Genomic DNA, 19,211 nt, shown 5'->3' with positions numbered 1-19,211 from the left:
GTTTCGACATTCAGAACATACAAAGCAGCTAAAATATCATTGTGATGAAATAAACTACCCAATAGTTAGCTGAAGCCATCAGTCAGCTGACTGACAGAACATTTTCATATACAGGAAATTAATGTGAGATCACCTGACTGTTGACGGCGATAAACAGTTTGGTTATTCACTGCAGTAAATGAATACAAATTCCTTTAAACTTGGAGTAGACAAGACAAACAACAATACACATCAGCATCAACATCTCAGAAGTCCCAAGTAAAGAAACGTGAGCAGCACGAACAGGAAGAGGCGGAGTTATTAACACGCTGGGGTCTGGTGGGTTAAGACACAAAGACTTTCCGAAACCCTCTACAGGACGGTTAGGATGAGTTAGGGACTGAAGTGATGAGGAGCTGAGGGCCTTCGCTGCCTTGTGATGGAACATGCAGTTCTGCTTTACACACTTCAACCAACAAAGAAGAGTCACGCATCAACACCTCAGGCCGACTTTGTTTTAGCAGGAGTCTTTGGAGACCCGTCACTGTGCCAGACACATTCAATATTTCATACAATGTTATGGAAGGAAGGGCTCAGTCAGTGAATTCAGAACACTTTATTTACATCTTTATTAATCACATGTTTCAGCTTTGCTCTCAATTATTAAGCAGCACAAAATGACAAATAGAGAAAACACAAAAAAGTAAAAGAAAAGTAACAAACACAAAGCAACAGCCTTTTCTCCTCCATCAGTCAAGGTGCTCGTTTTTTAGAAAAAACATGGAGGTGCAGAGGGGAGGTGGTGCAGGACAGACAGCAGAGCATGAAGGTGATGGTGGAGCAGAGACCACCACAGCCCAGAGGCCAGAAAGTGACACCGAACGGGATCAACAGGCAAACATCAGTGACTTCAAGTACAAAAACCAGGTTTTCCTTCAGTGCAGCAGCAGCATCAAACTGAAACATGATGCAGGTGAGAAGTGCGCCATGCAGGTTAACGTAAACACATAAGGTGCAAACTACAGTTCCATGCTCGGGTCAAAGTGTCCAGCTGTCGGACTCGAGGACGCAGCCCTCCGCCCAGCTCGCAGAACACATCCTGGAGGGGTGGATGGAACCAGGGACCAATCACAGCCCGGCTCTCAGCAACTACCTTAAAAAGACAAACATACTGGAAAACACACACACACACACACACACACCCACACGGGATCAGATCACGCGAGGTCCAGGTGATGGCAACAGTCCACTGAGCCTCGTTTGTTTCAGGTCTGTGGAGATTCAGCGCCGATCAGTACGGATTCCACAGGAGGTGGTCAGAAAAGACGGGAACCTGCTGGTCATCAGAGCCGAAATCTACGAGAAAGAACAGACGACATCATCAACACCACGAATATCGACTTTTCCCCTCAGCTGAACTCCTGCAGTCGTGTTTTCACCGATCAGCTGTGATCAGTGCAGCTACTTTACAAGCTACCGTGTTCCCTGTGTTGTCATGGCAACTCCTGACCCGTGACCTCACCTCGGGCGTCATCTGCCTCCAGCAGGAGGCGGAGCCAGTCGCTCGTGCCGTCGTCGGCGCTCAGCTGAGTCCTGAAGGAGCAGCTCAGGCCGGGTGGAGGGCGAAGCGTCCCGTGGCTTCCCTCAGCGTCCTGACGGGAGCAGCACAGACAAAGTGACGGCAGCCGTGCGAACACGTCGCAGTAACACAGAACTGATCTGGGAGCAGCCCACTGGAGGCCTTACTGGTGAAAGCGGACTGTTCCAGGCTCCGGGCAGCTCCAGGGACGTCACGGCCGACACGGGAGACACAGAGGAGGCTTTGGAGGCTGCCGGAGCCTCCTTCTCTCTCTGCTCGTCTCCTCCATCCTCACACAGGTCAGAGGTCATCTTGGCCAGCTGAGTCTGCCTGCAAACAGGAGCCACATTCACAAGTGAGCTCATTTGACCAGCAGGGGGCCTGAAAGGAGTCGGTCACAGATTTAAGACATGGAAGAGACATTGAAGTTTCGCTCAGGTTTCACTGGGTAATCCTGTCATGAAATCAGATTTATTCAAATATTTGGTGGCGCGCTGAGTCATTCTGACAAACACATTCAGCTCAGCAGTGGCACTCAGAAGAGTTCAGACGCATTTGCTGCCGTCTGTCGGTCAATCTGACGCAAAGCAGATGAATTAATCTTGATAACTAATAAACGGATCAATGCAGCTGCAGTCCTGTCTCATCACAGCCACCCACAGTTGCTCCACTGGGTCCGGAGTGTCATCCGGCTGGCCGTTGGTCGGAGGGTCCCACAGGTGCAGCGCTCGCCTCCACAGACGCACCTGCATGTCCCAGGAGCGCCGGCTGTACTTCCTGTACTTATTGGGAGTGGACGGGTGGAGCTTAGGATCTCTCAGGTGTCTGAGGGGGAGGAGAGATCAGTTTGAGGAGCAGAATCAACCGCTGCACTCATTCAGTCATGGACTCAACTGTTAGCCAACCTGACAGATGCTAACACCAACATATGAGTCAACAAGGCAGGACCTGATGTCCTCTGCACACACCTGTTAGCTTACACCTGTTAGCTTACAGTCAGACTCTGTTCAGCGTGTTAGCAGCTCCTGTTAGCACTGCAGTCCCTGATGTACACACAAAACATCACTACAATACTACAAAAAAAAAACAAACAAACAAAAAAAAAAAACTTAAAAAGAGGATTTACGGACTCTTATGCTGCATGGACATGAGAGATGTCCTCAGGAAGTGGACGTCACACTGGATGCTGTCAACACGTGTTTCCAAACTCATCAGCATGTGCCCACCTGGGGACCTGCAGCACGTAGTTCTGGTAGCCACTGGTGTTCTTGCCATACTGGATCTGTTTCTGCCGGCGTTTCAGAACCGCAGCGTTGGTCTCGGTGTTGGCTGGGTCCAGGAGCCGGGGGTAGCCTCGGCCGAGGGGAGGCCTGCGGGGACAGAGGACTCGGACACTTTAAAACGGAGAAGTCTTACCGTGCGTTTGATTTTGCTGTGTGTAGCGATCATCAACACCTGGAGTAACCTATGGTATCCATAGCAACAAAAACAGCACCATCTGGATGTTTTGGCTTTTTCGAAGCCGACGTGTCATTCGTCTTTACGCACAGCACAGCCGAGGAAAACAAACTGCAGAGCAGCACAACGCGTGTGAGGACATTAACGTCAGAGCAGCTGATCAGGGATCAGGTCTCACGTGTACCCACTGTCCTCTGGTCTGCAGGGGCTCGTCTACGTACTGAAAACAAAACACTGACACCAGATCAGTTCAGCTGACACCAAGAGCAGACTTCTTCCATCCCAGCTGACTTACAGCCGAGTCTCCGTTCTATCGATCCTTCAGATTCTTACTCAGTCGGACATTTTATGGGTAATTAGTCAAATGAATTTGAGTGCACTCAAAAGAAAAAAATTAGACCTAAAATGTTGACTACATTACAAATAAAATGTCATTACAAAAAGTCTGTCATGTTGAGTCAACACGCAAACCTGATGGGTTTGTTCAAGTACAGCAAATTAACATTTCAGTTATAAATCACATTATTTATTCCCATTGACTCAACAGGATGGTTTGTTCAGTCTTTACTAAAACACTCAAACGTGTGTGTGTGTGTGTGTGTGCGCGCTTGCATGCGCTCGTCTCAGCTGAGCAGACCGACCTCCGACTGTCCAGATCGTCCGTCCCCACAGCAACGCTGCTGCTGGACACTTTGAGGATGCAACGCTCCAGGATGGACGGCCTGTAGAGGACAGACACACAGACAGACAGACTCAGTCTCTACTGTCCAACTGTCTGAGAAGCTGCCACACAGTATAAAGTCAGACGTTCTGGAAGACGTCCTGTCAGCTAACAGCTGCTGCAGTTTCAGAGGCCATAGTTGGACCTGCGAGGTTTGTTGCCGGCAGCTTTGTCTCGTCCTCGCAGGCTGCTGGCGGCCGGCGGAGACGGGATCGGAGACACGTTACTGCGAAGTCAAAGAGGAGTCCAGAGTCAAACAGTGTCAGATGTTCAGGCCTTAAGATGCCACTCCAGCAGGTGTGCGTCTCACCTGACCAGGCTGTCGTACACAGAGCTGCAGCCAGGGAGGAGCCACGGCTCGGGGGCGGAGCATCCGGAGGCCCGCAGGGGGTCGGGGAGGCCGTTCCAAGCGGCCGCCGACCAGCCCTTCGCACAAACACACGACCACGGGCTGAAACAGAGGCTGAGGACACAAACGCCAACGTCGCATCACGAAGAGAGACAACACGCGTCAAACCCACGGGACAAACGTTCCCCATCTGTGGTCCACTATTCTGTCTGATGTGTTGGGACAAATGTAGACGAGTACAAAGTACAAAATTTACCTCTGACATGTAGTGGAGTACAAGTACATGAAATTAAATTTGAGGGTTCAAATGCAGCCTTTACTTTCAGGCTGTTTTCTGCTCATAAAAACTCTTTGATAATTTTAGTCTGTAAGTTATAAATGTAAAATATCTGCTTAAAGTGATGTGTCCTGTTTTAGAGATGTAAAGTATATTATACAGGAACATTGTGGGAGTTAAGGTGAATCTGAGTCATACATTTAACAGGAAACAAACTTCCAACTTGTCAAACGTTGGCTCCAACTGATCACTTTAACGAAGTTTATATTCTCAAGAAGATTAAGATACATAGTTAATATGGATCACAAAATCTTTACTAAAAACGCCAAGCTAAAACATTTCCTGTTGTCCCTTCATATTAAGAGCCACGTTTTACTGTGAAAAGCAGCTACCGGAAGTGTTGGGTAAACTGTGTGGTTTCAGAACTGAACGTGATGCTCTGTCGAAGCAGAGACTGAAAACACCGAGACTAATGTGGACGTTTTGACTCACTCAGAATGTCTTCAGATTTGTGCTTAAACACAGAAAACATCTCCAAAGTAAAACGTCAGCCGTGGACACAAATGGGTCCAGAAACCGACTTTAGATTCGGACTGAGTATTTTACAGAAATGTCTTTGCTCATGTTAGAAGTTAGCCTGCGAAAACAGCAGACAATATAACACAACAGGCCAAATGACTTTCAAATTAATAGTCTGATGTAAGTAATGAGGCCTGATACCCCATGATGGATGATTACTGTGTTTGGAGAAAAATGAAAAACTACTCGACATACATGATTTCATTTAGTTTTTACCGATAAACCGAGCAGTCCGTTTGGGTGTTTTACAGCCCTGAGTAGTGACTGCAGGTGTTCCTAACAGGCTCCCACGTGCGGCCTCTCACTGGTGGAGCCTGAGAGGCGACACCGCACCGCTTGCTGCTTGCAAAGGTTAATTAGTTGGACCACACGCTGGCACCTGAAATAGGACGCCAACACAAACTTTTTAAACTCTTTCCTCTGGGTTTTAACAGCAAACTGAAACAGAGTGGAAAACCATTTTGAAAGCTATCCACAGTGGAAATGTCTTGATTTTACGTAGAGGTGTGCGCGTTGTGCAGGTATTTTTCGGGACAGGTGAGCCGTGTTTCCACTCCCTGGAAGAATTAAGACTGTGTGAACCTGAAAGTTACATGTCTTCCTGCTTGTTGTTACCTGGAGGAGAGCAGCGGGCTCTGGACGGCCGTTTCCACTCCGCTGGTTGACATTTTTGCAGTTTAAGTTTGGCGCCTTCGCTTCAGACGAACTGGCGCCATTATTGCCCTTTCACAGCTTTTTAATGAGCCGCACCTGAGGGGGGCGGGGCCAGCTGGCGCCGCACATCTCGGGATATCTTTGATGACGAAGTCAACTATTCATGACGTGACCTCGCCGTCCTACGAAAAAAAAAAAAACAATTTAACATGCTAGTCCTTTCTGACAAATGCTATCAAACGATTAATTATTACGATTACAAATATCAACAATTATGATTGGATGAACAATCAAACAGCATGTTGGCATATTCATTAATAATTGTTTCAGCCATTATTTTCAATTTGATGATTAATTCATTTAGGTTTTACCTGTTCTGTTTGGGAATGCCCATCAGAATTTGCTTTGCTTTTTGTTGCTGGTGTGTTTGAAAGTTTCTCAAATGGTGTTTGTTTTTTCTGCCAGATTTGGCTATTTGTTGTGTTTTTTAGTCACTCATAAAAACGCATCATCTTCATGACTTGATGTCTTGATAAGCAGAGAAATTCGGTCATTGTCGTTCTGCTCCGCTCCAGCAGGTGGCAGTATTCACCTCACACAGGATGGACTCTGACTTTACGACAGCCGTATTCTGTCACAAAGTAAATAAGATGGCGTCTGGAAGTGGAGTAAGTTCTTAATCTGAGCTCGTTTTCTGTGCTAAAATTATGAAACTGCCTTTTTGTCGCGTGATTTTCATTTTAGCCCTGACGTGTTTGTTCACCAGAGCTGCTAACAGCGGAGGATAAATCTGTTAATCGTGTTTAAAAACCGTTTCAATCGCCGGCGCGTCAGCTAGCAGCTAATGATGGGTAACTTAGCTCAAGAAGAATCAAAGCAAAACTGTCCGGTTTTAGTTCGATACTTTCTTGTGTTCTTGGTGCCATTATACAGCATCATAATACATTCATCCATGTGTTCCTTCATATCTCTACGCTGCATCGATTCAGCGCAATATCGCTGCTAAATGTTAGCTTGTGTTCCGCTAGCAGCCGCAACAATATGACTTCCGACCAGATACCTTCAGAATAAAGACGTCAATATCAGAAACGCAACAAAATAAACCTTCACTTCGGTTTAAGTAAAATTAGTCCATACCATAGAAACAACATGTAACAAGCACCACCAAACATAGTGCAGCAGTTAAAAGATACAAGTTAAAAGATTTTACATCAGGCTGAAATCATTTAAAAATCATTTACTCCGTCATTTAACGTATGTTGTCTGTGACATGAAGGTAAATGTATAACTGAGGCTTTCTGTATGACTCTTCTTGTCTTGTAGTCCAGTAAGAATGACTTCCGCAGGAAGTGGGACAAGGACGAGTATGAACACCTCGCTCAGAAACGACTGGCTGAGGAGAGAGACAGAGAGAGGAGAGATGGTGAGAAGATTACATAGCATAGTAGTAAACAAATTATTTTCCACTTCTTCACTTCTGTTTTAGCAAACTGACACGGAATAATCAATTAGAAAGAATTAAAAATATGTTTAATTTTTAAAGGTTGACTAAACTCCACCTTTTTCTTTTCTTTGTGTACTTCATCCTTTGTCCTCCTTTTTTCTCTCTTGTACATAAAGAAAACACTGGATGTCATTGTTTGGCCTCCTTTATTTTGTGTTGTTTGCCATTTTTTTTTGTTGGTTTCAGATTTACTTTGTCAGAAAAGGAAAATAATCCCAAAGTGTTTTACTCAGGCTGTCTCTTCAGCCTGAGTTGTCACTTCTGAGGAATCACTGAAGTGTTTAATGATCATTACAATAATTTATTATGGTGAGTAGTTTTCCCACTGACCGACAGATCTCATCTCTCAGGAAAAACGGCCCCACCCGTCAAGCGAGACCTCCTGCGTCACAGAGACTACAAGGTGGACCTGGAGTCCAAGCTGGGGAAGACCATCGTCATCACAAAGACCACTCCTCAGGCTGAGATGGGCGGGTATGACCACTTTCTGATACCGACATCAGAGCCAGAAGAAGACTGTCGCCTCACTTTGATCGGCTGTCTTCTTCTTCTTCTCTTTCAGTTACTACTGTAACGTCTGTGACTGTGTGGTGAAAGACTCCATCAACTTCCTGGATCACATCAACGGAAAGAAACGTGAGTTCACATCCACGCAGTGACTGGTGATAAACCGATGCACTGTGTGTGTATGTAACTCTGTGTGTGTGTGTGTGTGTGTGTGTGTGAGCAGACCAGAGGAACCTGGGCATGTCGATGCGAGTCGAGCGCTCGTCTCTGGATCAGGTGAAGAAGCGTTTCGAGGTGAACAAGAAGAAGATGGAGGAGAAGCAGAAGGAGTACGACTTTGAGGAGCGCATGAAGGAGCTGCGGGAGGAGGTGAGGAGGGTGGACCCGCCGCCTGCTGGACAGGAAGTGTTAATGCAAAACAGCGTTTTCATGATGGACGCGGCAGAGCAGCTGAATGGTCCGAATGGGCGATTAGCGAGTGAATTTATAAACAGCCAGTACACCAGACATCACTTGACCACATCTTAACGCGTACTTTCTTACCTGAAAAAGACTTGAGATTGAAGAATTATTGTCGTAACGCAGAGAGCTGTAGGACAGAAATGTCGGCCTTTCTGCTGATTCATTTGAAATGCATGCAATGTCAGTATCCTGATTTACTCGTGCAGCTGTGAAGTGGTCAGTGTGAGTGTGGCCCAGAGGATGTGGTGGCTGATACGTAAGCTCTCAGCCAATCACATCACCGGTCTCATTACTCTGAGACAGTTGAACCAACCACAGTGAAGCGTGATGACAGCAGCGGTTCAACAAACAAACAAACAACCAACCAGCTTCTCCGGGAAGTCATGTTGTTGTCTGGGTGGTGCAGAGACACAAAGAGTGAGACAAAGGTGGGGACATCCTGACTTTAGAGAGGCAGAACAGGAAGCATGAAGCTCTAACGGTGTTGCTGTTGTGTTTGTCAGGAGGAGAAGGCCAAGGCCTACAAGAAGGAGAAGCAGAAGGAGCGGAAGCGCCGGGCGGAGGAGGACGTGGACTTCGAGGAGGACGATGAGATGGCTGCTGTGATGGGTTTCTCGGGCTTTGGCTCGTCCAAGAAGAGTCACTGATTGTCCACAGCTTGACTCCGCTGTGAGCACCGCCATGCGCCACCACGACAGGAAACTGGCTTTAACTCCGCCCCCCTCAGTCAGCTGGAGTTTGGGACCAGAATGAGGCTTGAAATACAGGAAGGAGGAGTCCTGCTGCTGCCTGGTTCAGACTGTGAAAATTTCTTTCTTTTTATCTACAGCCAGGCTCTTATTTTGGTAGTGTCATCCATCACTCTGTCAGTTCCGACCTTTAAGTGAAAGTTCAGAACAGGAAGACAAAACTGAGACCAAAAAACTGTTTCCTTTCAAGTGGTGACAAGTTGTTCAAGTTCCTACAGATGAAACGTTTTTCAGTTTCTCCTTCATACAAAAACATATTTAACAAATTAAAATAGCAAAGCTGCAGTTGTTTGTTCATATAAAACTGATTCATGATATCAAAGATTTGAGTGTCTCATTGGACATCAGTGGCAAAACTAAAAAACCAGAACTGAAACGTCAACAGATTGAATCGAAGTTGGTTAAATGTTTAAGTTTGACGTGAAGCTCAAACAGCTGCAGGAGTTTGATTTTACTGTCTGTCATTTTGGGATGCAGTTCGTTGGTGAATTTATTGTAATAAACACACTTTTTTTCTTTTTAGTTGGTCCTTCCCTGTTTTACTGCTGGTTGTGTCAGTGAACACATCACTGAAAAAAGGTCTGCTGGAAAGTGACAACAGCGTGACAAACGTTTACCAGCACAGTCAACACATCATCCTGTCACAACTTTATGAGCTCAGTGTCAGAAAACTGAAAAATTCCATTCAGAAAATCCCCGAGTTCAAACTGACGTCTCGTGTTGTCTGAGTAAAACTCAAAAATATTCACTTGAAAATCTCTCAGGAAGTCATTTTGTTGCCGCAGCAGCCTGATGGTTTGATCGCAGGAAGAAGAAGAGGAAGTCAGTTTTCTTTCCTCTGATGACCCGCAGATCGTCGAGCTGCTCGGCGTCTCTGAGGCCAACGCGAACGTTTCCACAGCGTCTGTGCACGTTCGGCTTTCGGCTCGGTGTTCGGCGGGTTTTGCTTGGACTCGGTAACCGTGGAAACTGCAGCCTCCTCGCCCGCAGATTGGCTTCATCAAACCCAAAAAGTTTGCATCTGTCTGACTCGACGTTTCGTTTCCTCATTCATACAGTTCATATGAAAGCACACAAATGGTCTCAGTAAATCCGGTTATCATTTATGTGAGGTACTGGAGTACTTCTATTTTCTGATCTGGCAACTTTAGTTACTGGACAAACATTAAAGATTAAACCCAGAAATGTTTGAATGTCAGACATAAAGCCGGGAAAGTGAAAGCAGGTCTGTGTGCTGCGTTCTCATTGCTGCACTTCAATAACAGCGAGAGGCAGCCGAACCGAAAAACTTGGGTCAAAGTGTGGGGACCCTGCAGGCCAACGTCTGGGACTCTGGTCCTGTGCTGCGTCTCATCCACACTCTTCTTCATGGGCCTCTGCATGTCAACTGAGCTTAGATCACTTTTAGAATCGATTGAGATTATTTTAGATGCAGTGTGAAGTTAAAGCCACGTTTTTGCATTTTCACGCTGCAGTGGCGCTGTTACCGTCAGCTCTGACCACCACTTCTGCAGGGGGGGTTATTTTTGACATTGCGCTCCCAGAATGCACCTCTGCCGGCAGACTGGGTGTCTGTGAGTCACCGGGACGAGGTGTGACCTCTGAAGTCCACCTGTGAGTGTGTGTTTGTGACGAACGTGTCTGTTATCAGTTTCACAAGCAGCTGGTCATGTGACATGACAGCAGAGGAGGAAGGAGATGACGGCTTCACACTGACGCTCTCAAAAAAGATGGGCTAAAACATCTGAGAGGCAGCAATCGAGGAGCTGACACAGAGGAAGTCGTGAAGGTTAAAGACAAAATAAGTGTTAAGTTAGAAAGCTTAAGAAAGTTAGAATTGTGGCCACATTTTACAGGTTGCTCCGTTAATCTCCTAATAGATCCATTAAACTGATCTGGGATCAGTGCCAAATGCTTGTGTGATCAGCCCGAGCTGTCAAACTGATCCAGAGTCTGTCTGTGTGTAGTTTTTAACAGTGCGGCGCCGCGTTCTCGCTGCAGCGAGTGGGTGCAGCTGCAGCTCGGGTTCCGCTCTGTGGTCAGATGGGGGGAGGAGGAGGATGCTGCCTTCACCCCCCACCTCGTCTGCACAGTCACTTCCTCTGAGCGACAATGGAAGAAAGAGAGGTGAAGAAATAGAGAGAGAGCGAGAGAGAGGGAGGGAGGGAAGCCATTTTGGTTCCTCGGCGGCTCCGTTTGCCTGCACTTTGCTGTCTTCTGTCTTTGATCGTAAAGACTTCCAGAGAGACGGAGAGTAAGTCGATTTGAGGAAGTAAAACTTTCTGAAGACATTTCGCAGTTATTTTATTTTCTGTGAGTCTTTATTAGTGCAGTTTGACATTTTCACAGGAAGGACTGGCGAGGGACGAGGCCTGTCTGTCAGAGTCGAACGGAGACGGTGGCGTCCAGCCGAAGAGGACGTCAGGACCAGGAAAATAAAAGCGAGGCCGTCAGGGGGAAAGTGAAACTTGCTCCTGGTTTTCGTCCTCCACTCAGATGCTGGTCCCTTTTCACTAGAGCACACGTCTTTGGTTTGCTGGACGGACGCGGTGTCTCTGAAAAGTGAGGAGGACGCAGGATGAGCTCTGACAGGGTGCCGTCCAGGTGTGAGGTGATGGGGTGGAGCCCCCAGCAGCTGGCAAACTACCTGAAGAGGGTGAGACCTCCATACATGCTGTCTGTCTTCCTGTCTTTCTTCCTTCCTGTCTCCGTCCTTCAGTTAGTCTCCGTCACAGCAGCTTTGAGTCAGCTCGTTCTAATGGAGTCTTCGGTGACTTTCAACACAAATCAGAAGCGAGCTGACCTGGACGGAGAGCCGGAGAGCCCAAAATGGAGGAAGCTGCAGCTCGTTAGCTGTGAGCAACAACAGAAATCAGTCAGCACAAGTGAAACGTTTGAAATCAAACCTTTGTTCCGTTTAGAAGATGTGAAGTAGCAGGAGCGTGAGACAAAAAAACGAGTGTGTGTTGAGAAAAAGCTCGTGTGAATTTTGTCGTGCTGCATTCGGAGGGTTTCTGTTCAGCAGCCAGCTGTGAAAGGGAAAAAAACACAGCGCAACACAAAGAAGTGTGGCGAACATGAACGCTGAGCAAACTCCAACCAACCTTAACCCGTCTTACACAAACGTTACCCAGACGTTACCTAAACTTTAAGCAAACGTTACCCAAACTACAAGATGTTTGGTGTCTGACAACAGTTTGCTGCCTGAAATGAAACGAGCAGGAAGAGAAGGAAAGTGAAGGCAGACAAACAGGTGATAAAACCTTTACTGGATGCAGTCTGAAGGAGGTTCGAGCTGAGGCGGAGTTCACCTCCCGCTGCCACCTCTTTAACACGTGTGTGTGTGTGTGTGTGTGTGTGTGTGTGTGTGTGTGTGCAGATGAATCTGTCCGGCTGTGATAAAGTCGTACTGAAAAACTCCATCAGCGGCTCCAGATTTGTGGTGAGTTCACACAGTCGTGGAAATCCTGAACAGTAAGACACATGGTTGCCACCATGTGTGTTTAAACATTTAAAGAAATTATGATTGAAGTCATTACCCTGTAATTTCCCAGCCTGGGTTCAATAAAGAATATTTGTCTATCTCTCTATCATTTATGAGGTTTTATCTAAAATATTAACGGTTTTATAACGTGAGCACAGCAGGCAGACGGACACTCGCGACAGGAAGTCAGTCACTTCACTTTGTTCGCCTCTGATGTTGTTTCTTACAGAATCTGAGTGATAACGACCTCCAGAAGTTCCCCACATTTCACGCTCCGTGAGTACTGACCAACACTTCTGTAGATCAGGGGCCACTTTGACTCAGCATTGCTCTCTGGGGGCCAAAGTTTTGTTTGTTTCTTTGTTTAGTTGAATCCTCATGTCACGGTGTTTATCTGCAGGCCCAACAAACAACAAACAAACAAAGTCATGAATCGCGTCACGGCTGAACAGTCGAGAGCTCAGAGCAGACGTTGTGAAGGTGTGAAATGCTCAGGTGTTGTGTGTCTCCTCAGGTTGATCTCCAAAATCAGCACTGAAATCAGCAAGAAGGAGGAGAAATGCGGCCTGTTCAGGAAGTACGTTTCAGTTGTGTTTCCACGCCTGCAGCCTCAGCGTCGCTCACGCCGAGTTTCCTCTGCAGTTCCTTTAGTTGGACTTGACTGAGTTCAGCGAGTGAACAACAAACAGCATTTTAAGTGTTTAAGTCGAGTTGGAGAAAGAAACAAAAAGGACAACAGTCTCGTATTTGACAAGGAAAAGCAGTACATTTATGTATTTACAGTACATGTACAACATCCGAGAGGGTGAATGTTGGTGTGTTTCTTCGCTCGTCAGTTCTCAGTCTGATGTTGTGTTGGACGTCTGGATGGGTTTACACAAACTCTCCCAACTGCTTGTCCAGAAGGTCCGCAAATGTCCCAGAGTACAACGAATACTCACATACTTGTACTTCAGTTGAGGATTTGAACAGTACTTTGACACCACGAGCTGTGAGGGTCGATGGGAAATACTCATCACGTTCTTTCTGTCTGTTTGTCTTTCTGTTCATCACAGGACCCCCAAATATCACGAACCAGGTAGGACGTCTTCATTGAGTCCTCCTCGTGCAGCCGATCCACTGAACTGCTGCCGGTTTATTCATTTGAAAATCCATCTCAGTTTTCCCGTTGATGATGCATGAAGGCTTCTTATCTGTAGAACACGATGAGCTGCTAACGCGCTGCTTCTCTGTGTGCAGACACGACTGCTGACGTTCAGGGTTGGGGTGAAGACGAGTTTGTACGTTCATCTGCTCTCTCTCACATTTTACTGCACAATCACTACCTTTACTTTGAGTATTTTGAGTACATTTTGATGCTAATACTTGTGTATTTCAGTGAGGCTTTGAAGGCAGGACTTTCAGCTGTGTTGAAGTTCTTCATGGTGGGAGCTGAGGCGGCGCCATCCGGCTGATGTCGCGTTCTCTCACTGTCTTTTTGTTTCTGTCAGGATGACGAAGACTTTGATGATGACTATGAGAGTCCGTACAGCGGTGACGATCAGGGCAGCGGAGGAGATTATGAGTCCCCAAATGATGACCCTGACGGGGCCAACGATTATGAACCTCCTCCTTCCGAGCCTCCAGAGGACCTGGGCCACAAGCTGTGCCCCACGCTGCCCATCGGGGACGGAGATTACATAGGTAACCACCAGGGGGTGTCCTGCTAGTCGTTATAGACTATTCTAGCATGTGGACAGTTGTTAGCTTATGGTTAGCCGTTAGCCAAGATGAGCTAAACTGTTGTGAATAAACTGCCCACAGCGCCCCTTGCTGTGTGGATGATGGAATCAGTGAGTGATCAGTTAGATCAGACTGAGACACTGAGTGTGTGTGTGTGTGTGTGTGTGTGTAGATAACACACCATCGAGAGGCCCGCCCCCTGCTGTGTGTCCCCGCCCACCAGTTCCCACCCTGTCTGCGCCGTCTCCACCCATGGTGAGTTTGTCTCTCTGTAAACTCTGCTCAGCTGGTCGCCAGCGAAGTAAACTTCTAACTTCACTTGTAGCCTGGAGAGTCCCGCTCCTCCAGAAGAGACCACTCCCCCCACACTGCTGCCAGACCATCAGGAAAACGTGAGTGACCCACCGCCACTCCCTGTGACTGAAAATCACCTCCACCCTCCAAACAGACAAAAACCTGGTTTGGTTGATTGGTTGAGTTCATATTTCTGACCTGTTCGTACTTCATTCAGTATGAATGCTGATGACAAATGATCTTAGTTTGTCTTTTGTTTTGTTCAGTTCCTCCGGAGCCTCCGCGGATTTTTCGTGATAACAAACCGGGCAAAGGATCAGGATCCAGCCGGTCTCCTATCCGAGGTAAACCTAAACCCATGAAGGACGACTGCAACTTCACAAAAACCTTTTAACCTTTTACAGCTGATCATTTTTAAAATACTGATTTGTTTCTTTTCATATTTCTAAAATAACCTGGAGAAAGATCAGCATCAGTTTATCATAACTGTTGTTTTTATCACGATGACGTTTGCCTTTCTTCACAGGATCTCACCGTAACACAGTGGACAAGGTGAGTTTGTCTTCTGGAATAAACTAAAGTCAAATTAAATTAAAATTAAAAACACAAAGGGACCGAGAACACGACCCTGAGGAGCTCCACCCTCACACCACCGCAATGTTTTGTTTTAAATTATATTTAATTTTCTCTCCGTTTTTCTTACAGTCGGGCACACATCCCTGGAAGTAAGTGAACACTCACACACACACACACACACACACATAGAGAACGCTGTCTTTACATCAGCAATGCTCCATCCGCACCTCTGAGACTTTTGTTCAGACTGTTATATTCAGGTAGTAAAATTTGAACTTGTCCTTTAATTTTTGTGTGTGTGTGTGTGTGTGTGTGTGTGTGTGTGCGTGCGTGCGTGCAGGTCTCAGCCGGACGTCCCTGATCCTCCCACCTGGTCCAAACCTCCTGTTCCCTCTGCATCCTCCAGCTCCATCAGCAGGACCAACTCCTCAGCCAGACCTCCACCCGGCAGGTCAGCACACACACACTCACACTCTCTCTCACACACACACACACACACACACACACACACACACACACACACACACACTCTCACAGATGGTTAAAGTCTATCTGATGTGTTTCTGTGCTTTGGTTGCAGGTTTGATGGGAGGAGGGAGGTAAGCTGCTGCTCTGACAGAATTTTATTGTGGTGGAGAATTTGTTGGAAATGAACTTTGATGTTTTTTTCTCTTCTCTTTCATCAGCAAACACACGATGAAGGTGAGATTCTCTTTACGCTCCTTTCCTCATTTCATCGCTTTGTTTCGCTCTGTTTTCGCTGAGTGATCCTTTAAATTGTTCTCCCCCAGCTCCTAAACACAACACCTTCCCCTTCCACAATAAAAGTCTTCCTCCCCGGCCTGGACTTCTCGAGCCCCCCTCACGTCATGGCGACAGGTGCGAAAATTCAATAAACAGTAAATAACAACCGTTCACATGCCTGTTGCACCCCATCAGCACCACAAGGTCCAACTGTAGGAGCAAATTAAAGCTAATAATCTTTGAAACTAATAATCTTTGTTTCTCTTGTTTGTTTTTGAGCAGTCTGCCTCCCAACATTCCCTCTGCAGGATCTCTGCCTCACAGACTGCAGTCTGGTAAGAAAACAGACGCATTAAAGGAGCAGTTTGACATTTTTGTTCAGGTGTTTGTTCCTCACCCCCTCCTGTAGTGCTAATCCTGTTTCACTGTATTGTTTATGGAGTTGCACATCACAAACTACACTTCAGCTCTGCGTGGTTTGTTTTGCCTGAACGTTTTTTTTCAGTGTCGGTTTGATGTCATAAACCACGTGACATTAATGACAGACAAACAACAGCCTGAACCGCCTTGTCATGCTGTGACTGGCTGCCTGCTCAACACGAGGTCCATGAAAGACATGAAGACAGTGAAATGTCCCCACCGTCCAACTGTTCCCTCAGTCACAAACGGCTCACTTACAGGACCTCAGAAATATGTTGCACTAGTTAAACCAGGATGGCAAATGTGTCTGCAGAACTAATTAGCTGTTAGCTGTTAGCAGCAGCGCCCTGCAGTGTATTTGGCTAAGGAAGCTAACAGCTAATCGAGCTAAAAGCTTACAACACAGCAGGACTGAGAGTTTCTGTTCAGAGTAACATGAAGTGCAGTTTAATGTGACAATGCAGCAAGTTCACAGTAAATACATGTACTGAAGTACTTCAACTGAGTACAGTAGGTAGGCAAAAGGTAAAAAATACTTTGTGTTACAGACTCAGGACAAAGACTGAGACAGCTGAGCAACTGAAACATTAGATGGCGCTCTGTCGCCTCCAGAGCTGCGGGAATAACTGACTGTGTGTGTGTGTGTGTGTGTGTGTGTAGCCATGGCGGAACAAAGAAGCAGCTTCATGGGATCAGACAGACCGTCATTTCGTCCTCCTCCATCCACAACAACACACACACAGGTAACAACACACACACCTACACACATGTTTGTCCCGACCCCAAATCCAAACCTGAACTGGACTCTAATCTGAACCTTCATCAGGACTTTCATCGGGACCAGTATTACAAAAGACAAGAGATCACACCTCTCGATGCCTTTACTGGCTACCAGTTAATCACAGAATTCTTATTGTAATAAACAGTTCAGTGTTTCTGTGGATGTTCTTCAGTCTGAACAGCAGGTGGTGCTGTTGTCTCTCTGTGTGTGTAGGAGATGGACCCTCGCTGGTATGTGGGTAAAGTGACCCGAGGTCAGGCTGAAGGATGTCTGAAACAAGTCCAAAAGGTAACAGAATAAAACTGTGAAATAAAACTACAGTACAGTGAATTTTAGTTTGTTCTCATGCAGTAATTTGAATATATTTCATTTTGCTAAATGTTTTGAGCAAACACCAGTTTTAAGTAATATTCAGATCCTTAACATAAATAAAAGTCAAAAGTGCACAATGTAAAAATACTCTGAGCTGGACAGGAGGTGCAGGAGAGCTGCTACCAGGAGCAGTTAATAAGAGCTACTAACAGGAGCTGCTAACAGGAGCAGCTAACAGGAGGGGCTAACAGGAGCAGCTAACAGGAGCTGCTAACAGGACCATCTAACAGGAGCAGCTAACAGGAGAAGCTAACAGGAGGAGCTAACAGGAGCAGCTAACAGGAGCAGCTAACAGGAGGAGCTAACAGGAGCAGCTAACAGGAGGAGCTAACAGGAGCAGCTAATAAGAGCTACTAACAGGAGCTGCTAACAGGAGCAACTAACAGGAGAAGCTAACAGGAGCAGCTAATAAGAACTACTAAAAGGAGCTGCTAACAGGAGTAGCTAACAGGAGGAGCTAACAGGAGCTGCTAACAGGAGGAGCGAACAGGAGCAGCTAACAGGAGGAGCTAACAGGAGCAGCTAATAAGAGCTACTAACAGGAGCTGCTAACAGGAGCAGCTAACAGGAGGAGCTAACAGGAGCTAACAGGAGGAGCTAACAGGAGCAGCTAACAGGAGCAGCTAACAGCTAATTCTCCTCATTTTGAATGCAGACTGACTAGATGGAAACAAAAACAGACTTAACATGGGGCTAATTCATCTGGGAACTTCATGTTTGAATCTCTCAATAGAAATAAGACAAAAAATAAGAGGAAAGTTGGGGGTCTGAGGGGGCCCACAGTGTCAGACTTCCTGAATCTGAAGCCTCATGTTTTCTATAAGAAAAATGTAAATCTTAACTATTGGTGTTAAATGTTGTCTGGTAAAAGTACAGTAATCACCTGCAAAAGCACTGAAGTAGAATTACAAAGTAGCATCAAATGGAGCGTGCAGTACTGGAAGAACTTTTACTTTCCACCATTACTGAAGTTTTCCCAGTGACCAAGAGTTTTACATCAGTCTGTGTGTGTGTGTGTGTGTGTGTGTGTTTTGAGGATGGGGTGTACCTGGTGAGGGACAGCACCCGGCAACTGGCCAACCAGCCCTTCACCCTGATGGTCTTCTACCAGGACAAAGTCTTCAACATCCAGATCAGGCAGCAGAACCAGCAGTTCCAGCTGGGAACTGGACTCAAAGCCCAGGAGGTAAACATGACACATGTGTTGCTAACCAGAACCTTCAGAGAAGCTCCTCCCACTGAGAGCTCCACCTGCTGGCCACAGACCATCACTGCTGCTGTGAGTCTGCAGGTTGATCTACCTGATACACACTCACTGAACTGTGTGTGTGTGTGTGTGTGTGTGTGTGTGTGTAGTCTTTCCCGTCAGTTGCTGACATCATTGGCCATTACTCCCAGTCTCCTCTGCTCCTCATTGATGCCAAAAACCGCAGCTCCGGCCAGCAGAACCAGTGTCGCCTCTCCGACCCGGTCGGATACTACATGATGGGACAGAACTGGACCTGAATCAGACCGGATGGGACCTGAACCCGAGGGGAACCCGTCAGGCAGAATGAAGCGTGTAAACAGCCGCTGTGGTAACCATTTTGCCGTTAACTGGAAGATTTTTTGCACATGTTGCTTCATTTGCTTCTCTTTGACTCTGACGGTTTCCAGAACCAAAACCAAAACGTTTTTAACTTTGACTTCGGACTTCCAGTACTTGATGAAATGAAACTCTTTATTTCTGTAGTGTTTAGTTAAAGTTTATTCCACATTCAAACTCAGCACATGTTCGTGGTTCTGTGTTCAGCTGAGCTAAATAAAACCCACGTTTCACGAGTGTATTTACGATGTTCATTGAGTCATTAAAAGGGAAACGTCGGCTCCGAGTCACAGTGTGTCACTGTTTTAATACCAACATGTCGTCTCACTCCGTCAGTCTGAAGGTCGCTGCTGCGTGACAGGAGAGCCAATCAAATCACAGAGATAAAATATATCGCGTGGCCCTGAACCGAGCA

At 46.5% G+C, this 19,211-nt stretch overlaps 3 protein-coding genes across 5 annotated transcripts; 2 read left to right on the top strand and 1 right to left on the bottom strand.

The window, feature by feature from the left end:
• Nucleotides 1-580: 580 nt before the first annotated feature.
• On the bottom strand, nt 581-5,716 carry slbp2 (stem-loop binding protein 2). The gene is made up of 9 exons (XM_046410749.1): nt 5,558-5,716; nt 4,048-4,200; nt 3,883-3,963; nt 3,658-3,738; nt 2,785-2,928; nt 2,219-2,383; nt 1,726-1,888; nt 1,502-1,631; nt 581-1,335 (listed from the first exon to the last, which is right to left on the bottom strand). Exons 1-9 carry the CDS (start codon nt 5,608-5,610, stop codon nt 1,271-1,273), a joined length of 1,035 nt encoding a protein of 344 aa, XP_046266705.1. The 5' UTR covers nt 5,611-5,716; the 3' UTR covers nt 581-1,270.
• Nucleotides 5,292-9,340, top strand: zmat2 (zinc finger, matrin-type 2). 2 transcript variants are annotated; one of them, XM_046410751.1, is made up of 7 exons: nt 5,292-5,479; nt 6,175-6,264; nt 6,920-7,019; nt 7,451-7,574; nt 7,663-7,736; nt 7,831-7,976; nt 8,573-9,340. In XM_046410751.1, exons 2-7 carry the CDS (start codon nt 6,199-6,201, stop codon nt 8,714-8,716), a joined length of 654 nt encoding a protein of 217 aa, XP_046266707.1. In that variant the 5' UTR covers nt 5,292-5,479; nt 6,175-6,198; the 3' UTR covers nt 8,717-9,340. The 2 variants fall into 2 exon arrangements, with proteins under 2 accessions (XP_046266707.1, XP_046266706.1); XM_046410750.1 differs by having other exon boundaries at nt 6,172-6,264.
• Nucleotides 9,341-10,839: 1,499 nt separating this feature from the next.
• lcp2a (lymphocyte cytosolic protein 2a) lies at nt 10,840-19,082 on the top strand. Of its 2 annotated transcripts, none has more exons than XM_046410746.1 (22): nt 10,840-11,072; nt 11,168-11,474; nt 12,198-12,260; nt 12,532-12,578; nt 12,817-12,879; nt 13,358-13,380; nt 13,542-13,582; nt 13,793-13,985; nt 14,197-14,279; nt 14,350-14,416; nt 14,585-14,662; nt 14,845-14,870; nt 15,024-15,043; nt 15,235-15,345; nt 15,475-15,493; nt 15,581-15,596; nt 15,686-15,773; nt 15,921-15,973; nt 16,719-16,801; nt 17,053-17,127; nt 18,248-18,397; nt 18,568-19,082. In XM_046410746.1, exons 2-22 carry the CDS (start codon nt 11,397-11,399, stop codon nt 18,715-18,717), a joined length of 1,527 nt encoding a protein of 508 aa, XP_046266702.1. In that variant the 5' UTR covers nt 10,840-11,072; nt 11,168-11,396; the 3' UTR covers nt 18,718-19,082. The 2 variants fall into 2 exon arrangements, with proteins under 2 accessions (XP_046266702.1, XP_046266703.1); XM_046410747.1 differs by having other exon boundaries at nt 11,152-11,474.
• Nucleotides 19,083-19,211: the final 129 nt, after the last annotated feature.

Source organism: Scatophagus argus, chromosome 14 (assembly GCF_020382885.2).
Source record: "Scatophagus argus isolate fScaArg1 chromosome 14, fScaArg1.pri, whole genome shotgun sequence".
Taxonomy (NCBI): domain Eukaryota; kingdom Metazoa; phylum Chordata; class Actinopteri; family Scatophagidae; genus Scatophagus; species Scatophagus argus.
The sequence above is the reverse complement of the archived record's forward strand: the minus strand, read 5'-3'. Positions and strand labels throughout refer to the sequence as shown.

Bases quoted from the DNA above. Each gene is read 5' to 3' on its own strand.
- slbp2 (XM_046410749.1), bottom strand. From the start codon at position 5,610: ATGTCAACCAGCGGAGTGGAAACGGCCGTCCAGAGCCCGCTGCTCTCC. The intron at 4,201-5,557 runs GTAACAACAAGC...TTGTGTCCTCAG, and splicing joins AGCCCGCTGCTCTCCTCCAG to CCTCTGTTTCAGCCCGTGGT. The intron at 3,964-4,047 runs GTGAGACGCACA...TTGACTTCGCAG, and splicing joins GTGTACGACAGCCTGGTCAG to TAACGTGTCTCCGATCCCGT.
- zmat2 (XM_046410751.1), top strand. From the start codon at position 6,199: ATGGACTCTGACTTTACGACAGCCGTATTCTGTCACAAAGTAAATAAG. The intron at 6,265-6,919 runs GTAAGTTCTTAA...CTTGTCTTGTAG, and splicing joins AGATGGCGTCTGGAAGTGGA to TCCAGTAAGAATGACTTCCG. The intron at 7,977-8,572 runs GTGAGGAGGGTG...TGTGTTTGTCAG, and splicing joins TGAAGGAGCTGCGGGAGGAG to GAGGAGAAGGCCAAGGCCTA.
- lcp2a (XM_046410746.1), top strand. From the start codon at position 11,397: ATGAGCTCTGACAGGGTGCCGTCCAGGTGTGAGGTGATGGGGTGGAGC. The intron at 13,583-13,792 runs GTACGTTCATCT...TGTTTCTGTCAG, and splicing joins GTTGGGGTGAAGACGAGTTT to GATGACGAAGACTTTGATGA. The intron at 14,417-14,584 runs GTGAGTGACCCA...TGTTTTGTTCAG, and splicing joins TGCCAGACCATCAGGAAAAC to TTCCTCCGGAGCCTCCGCGG.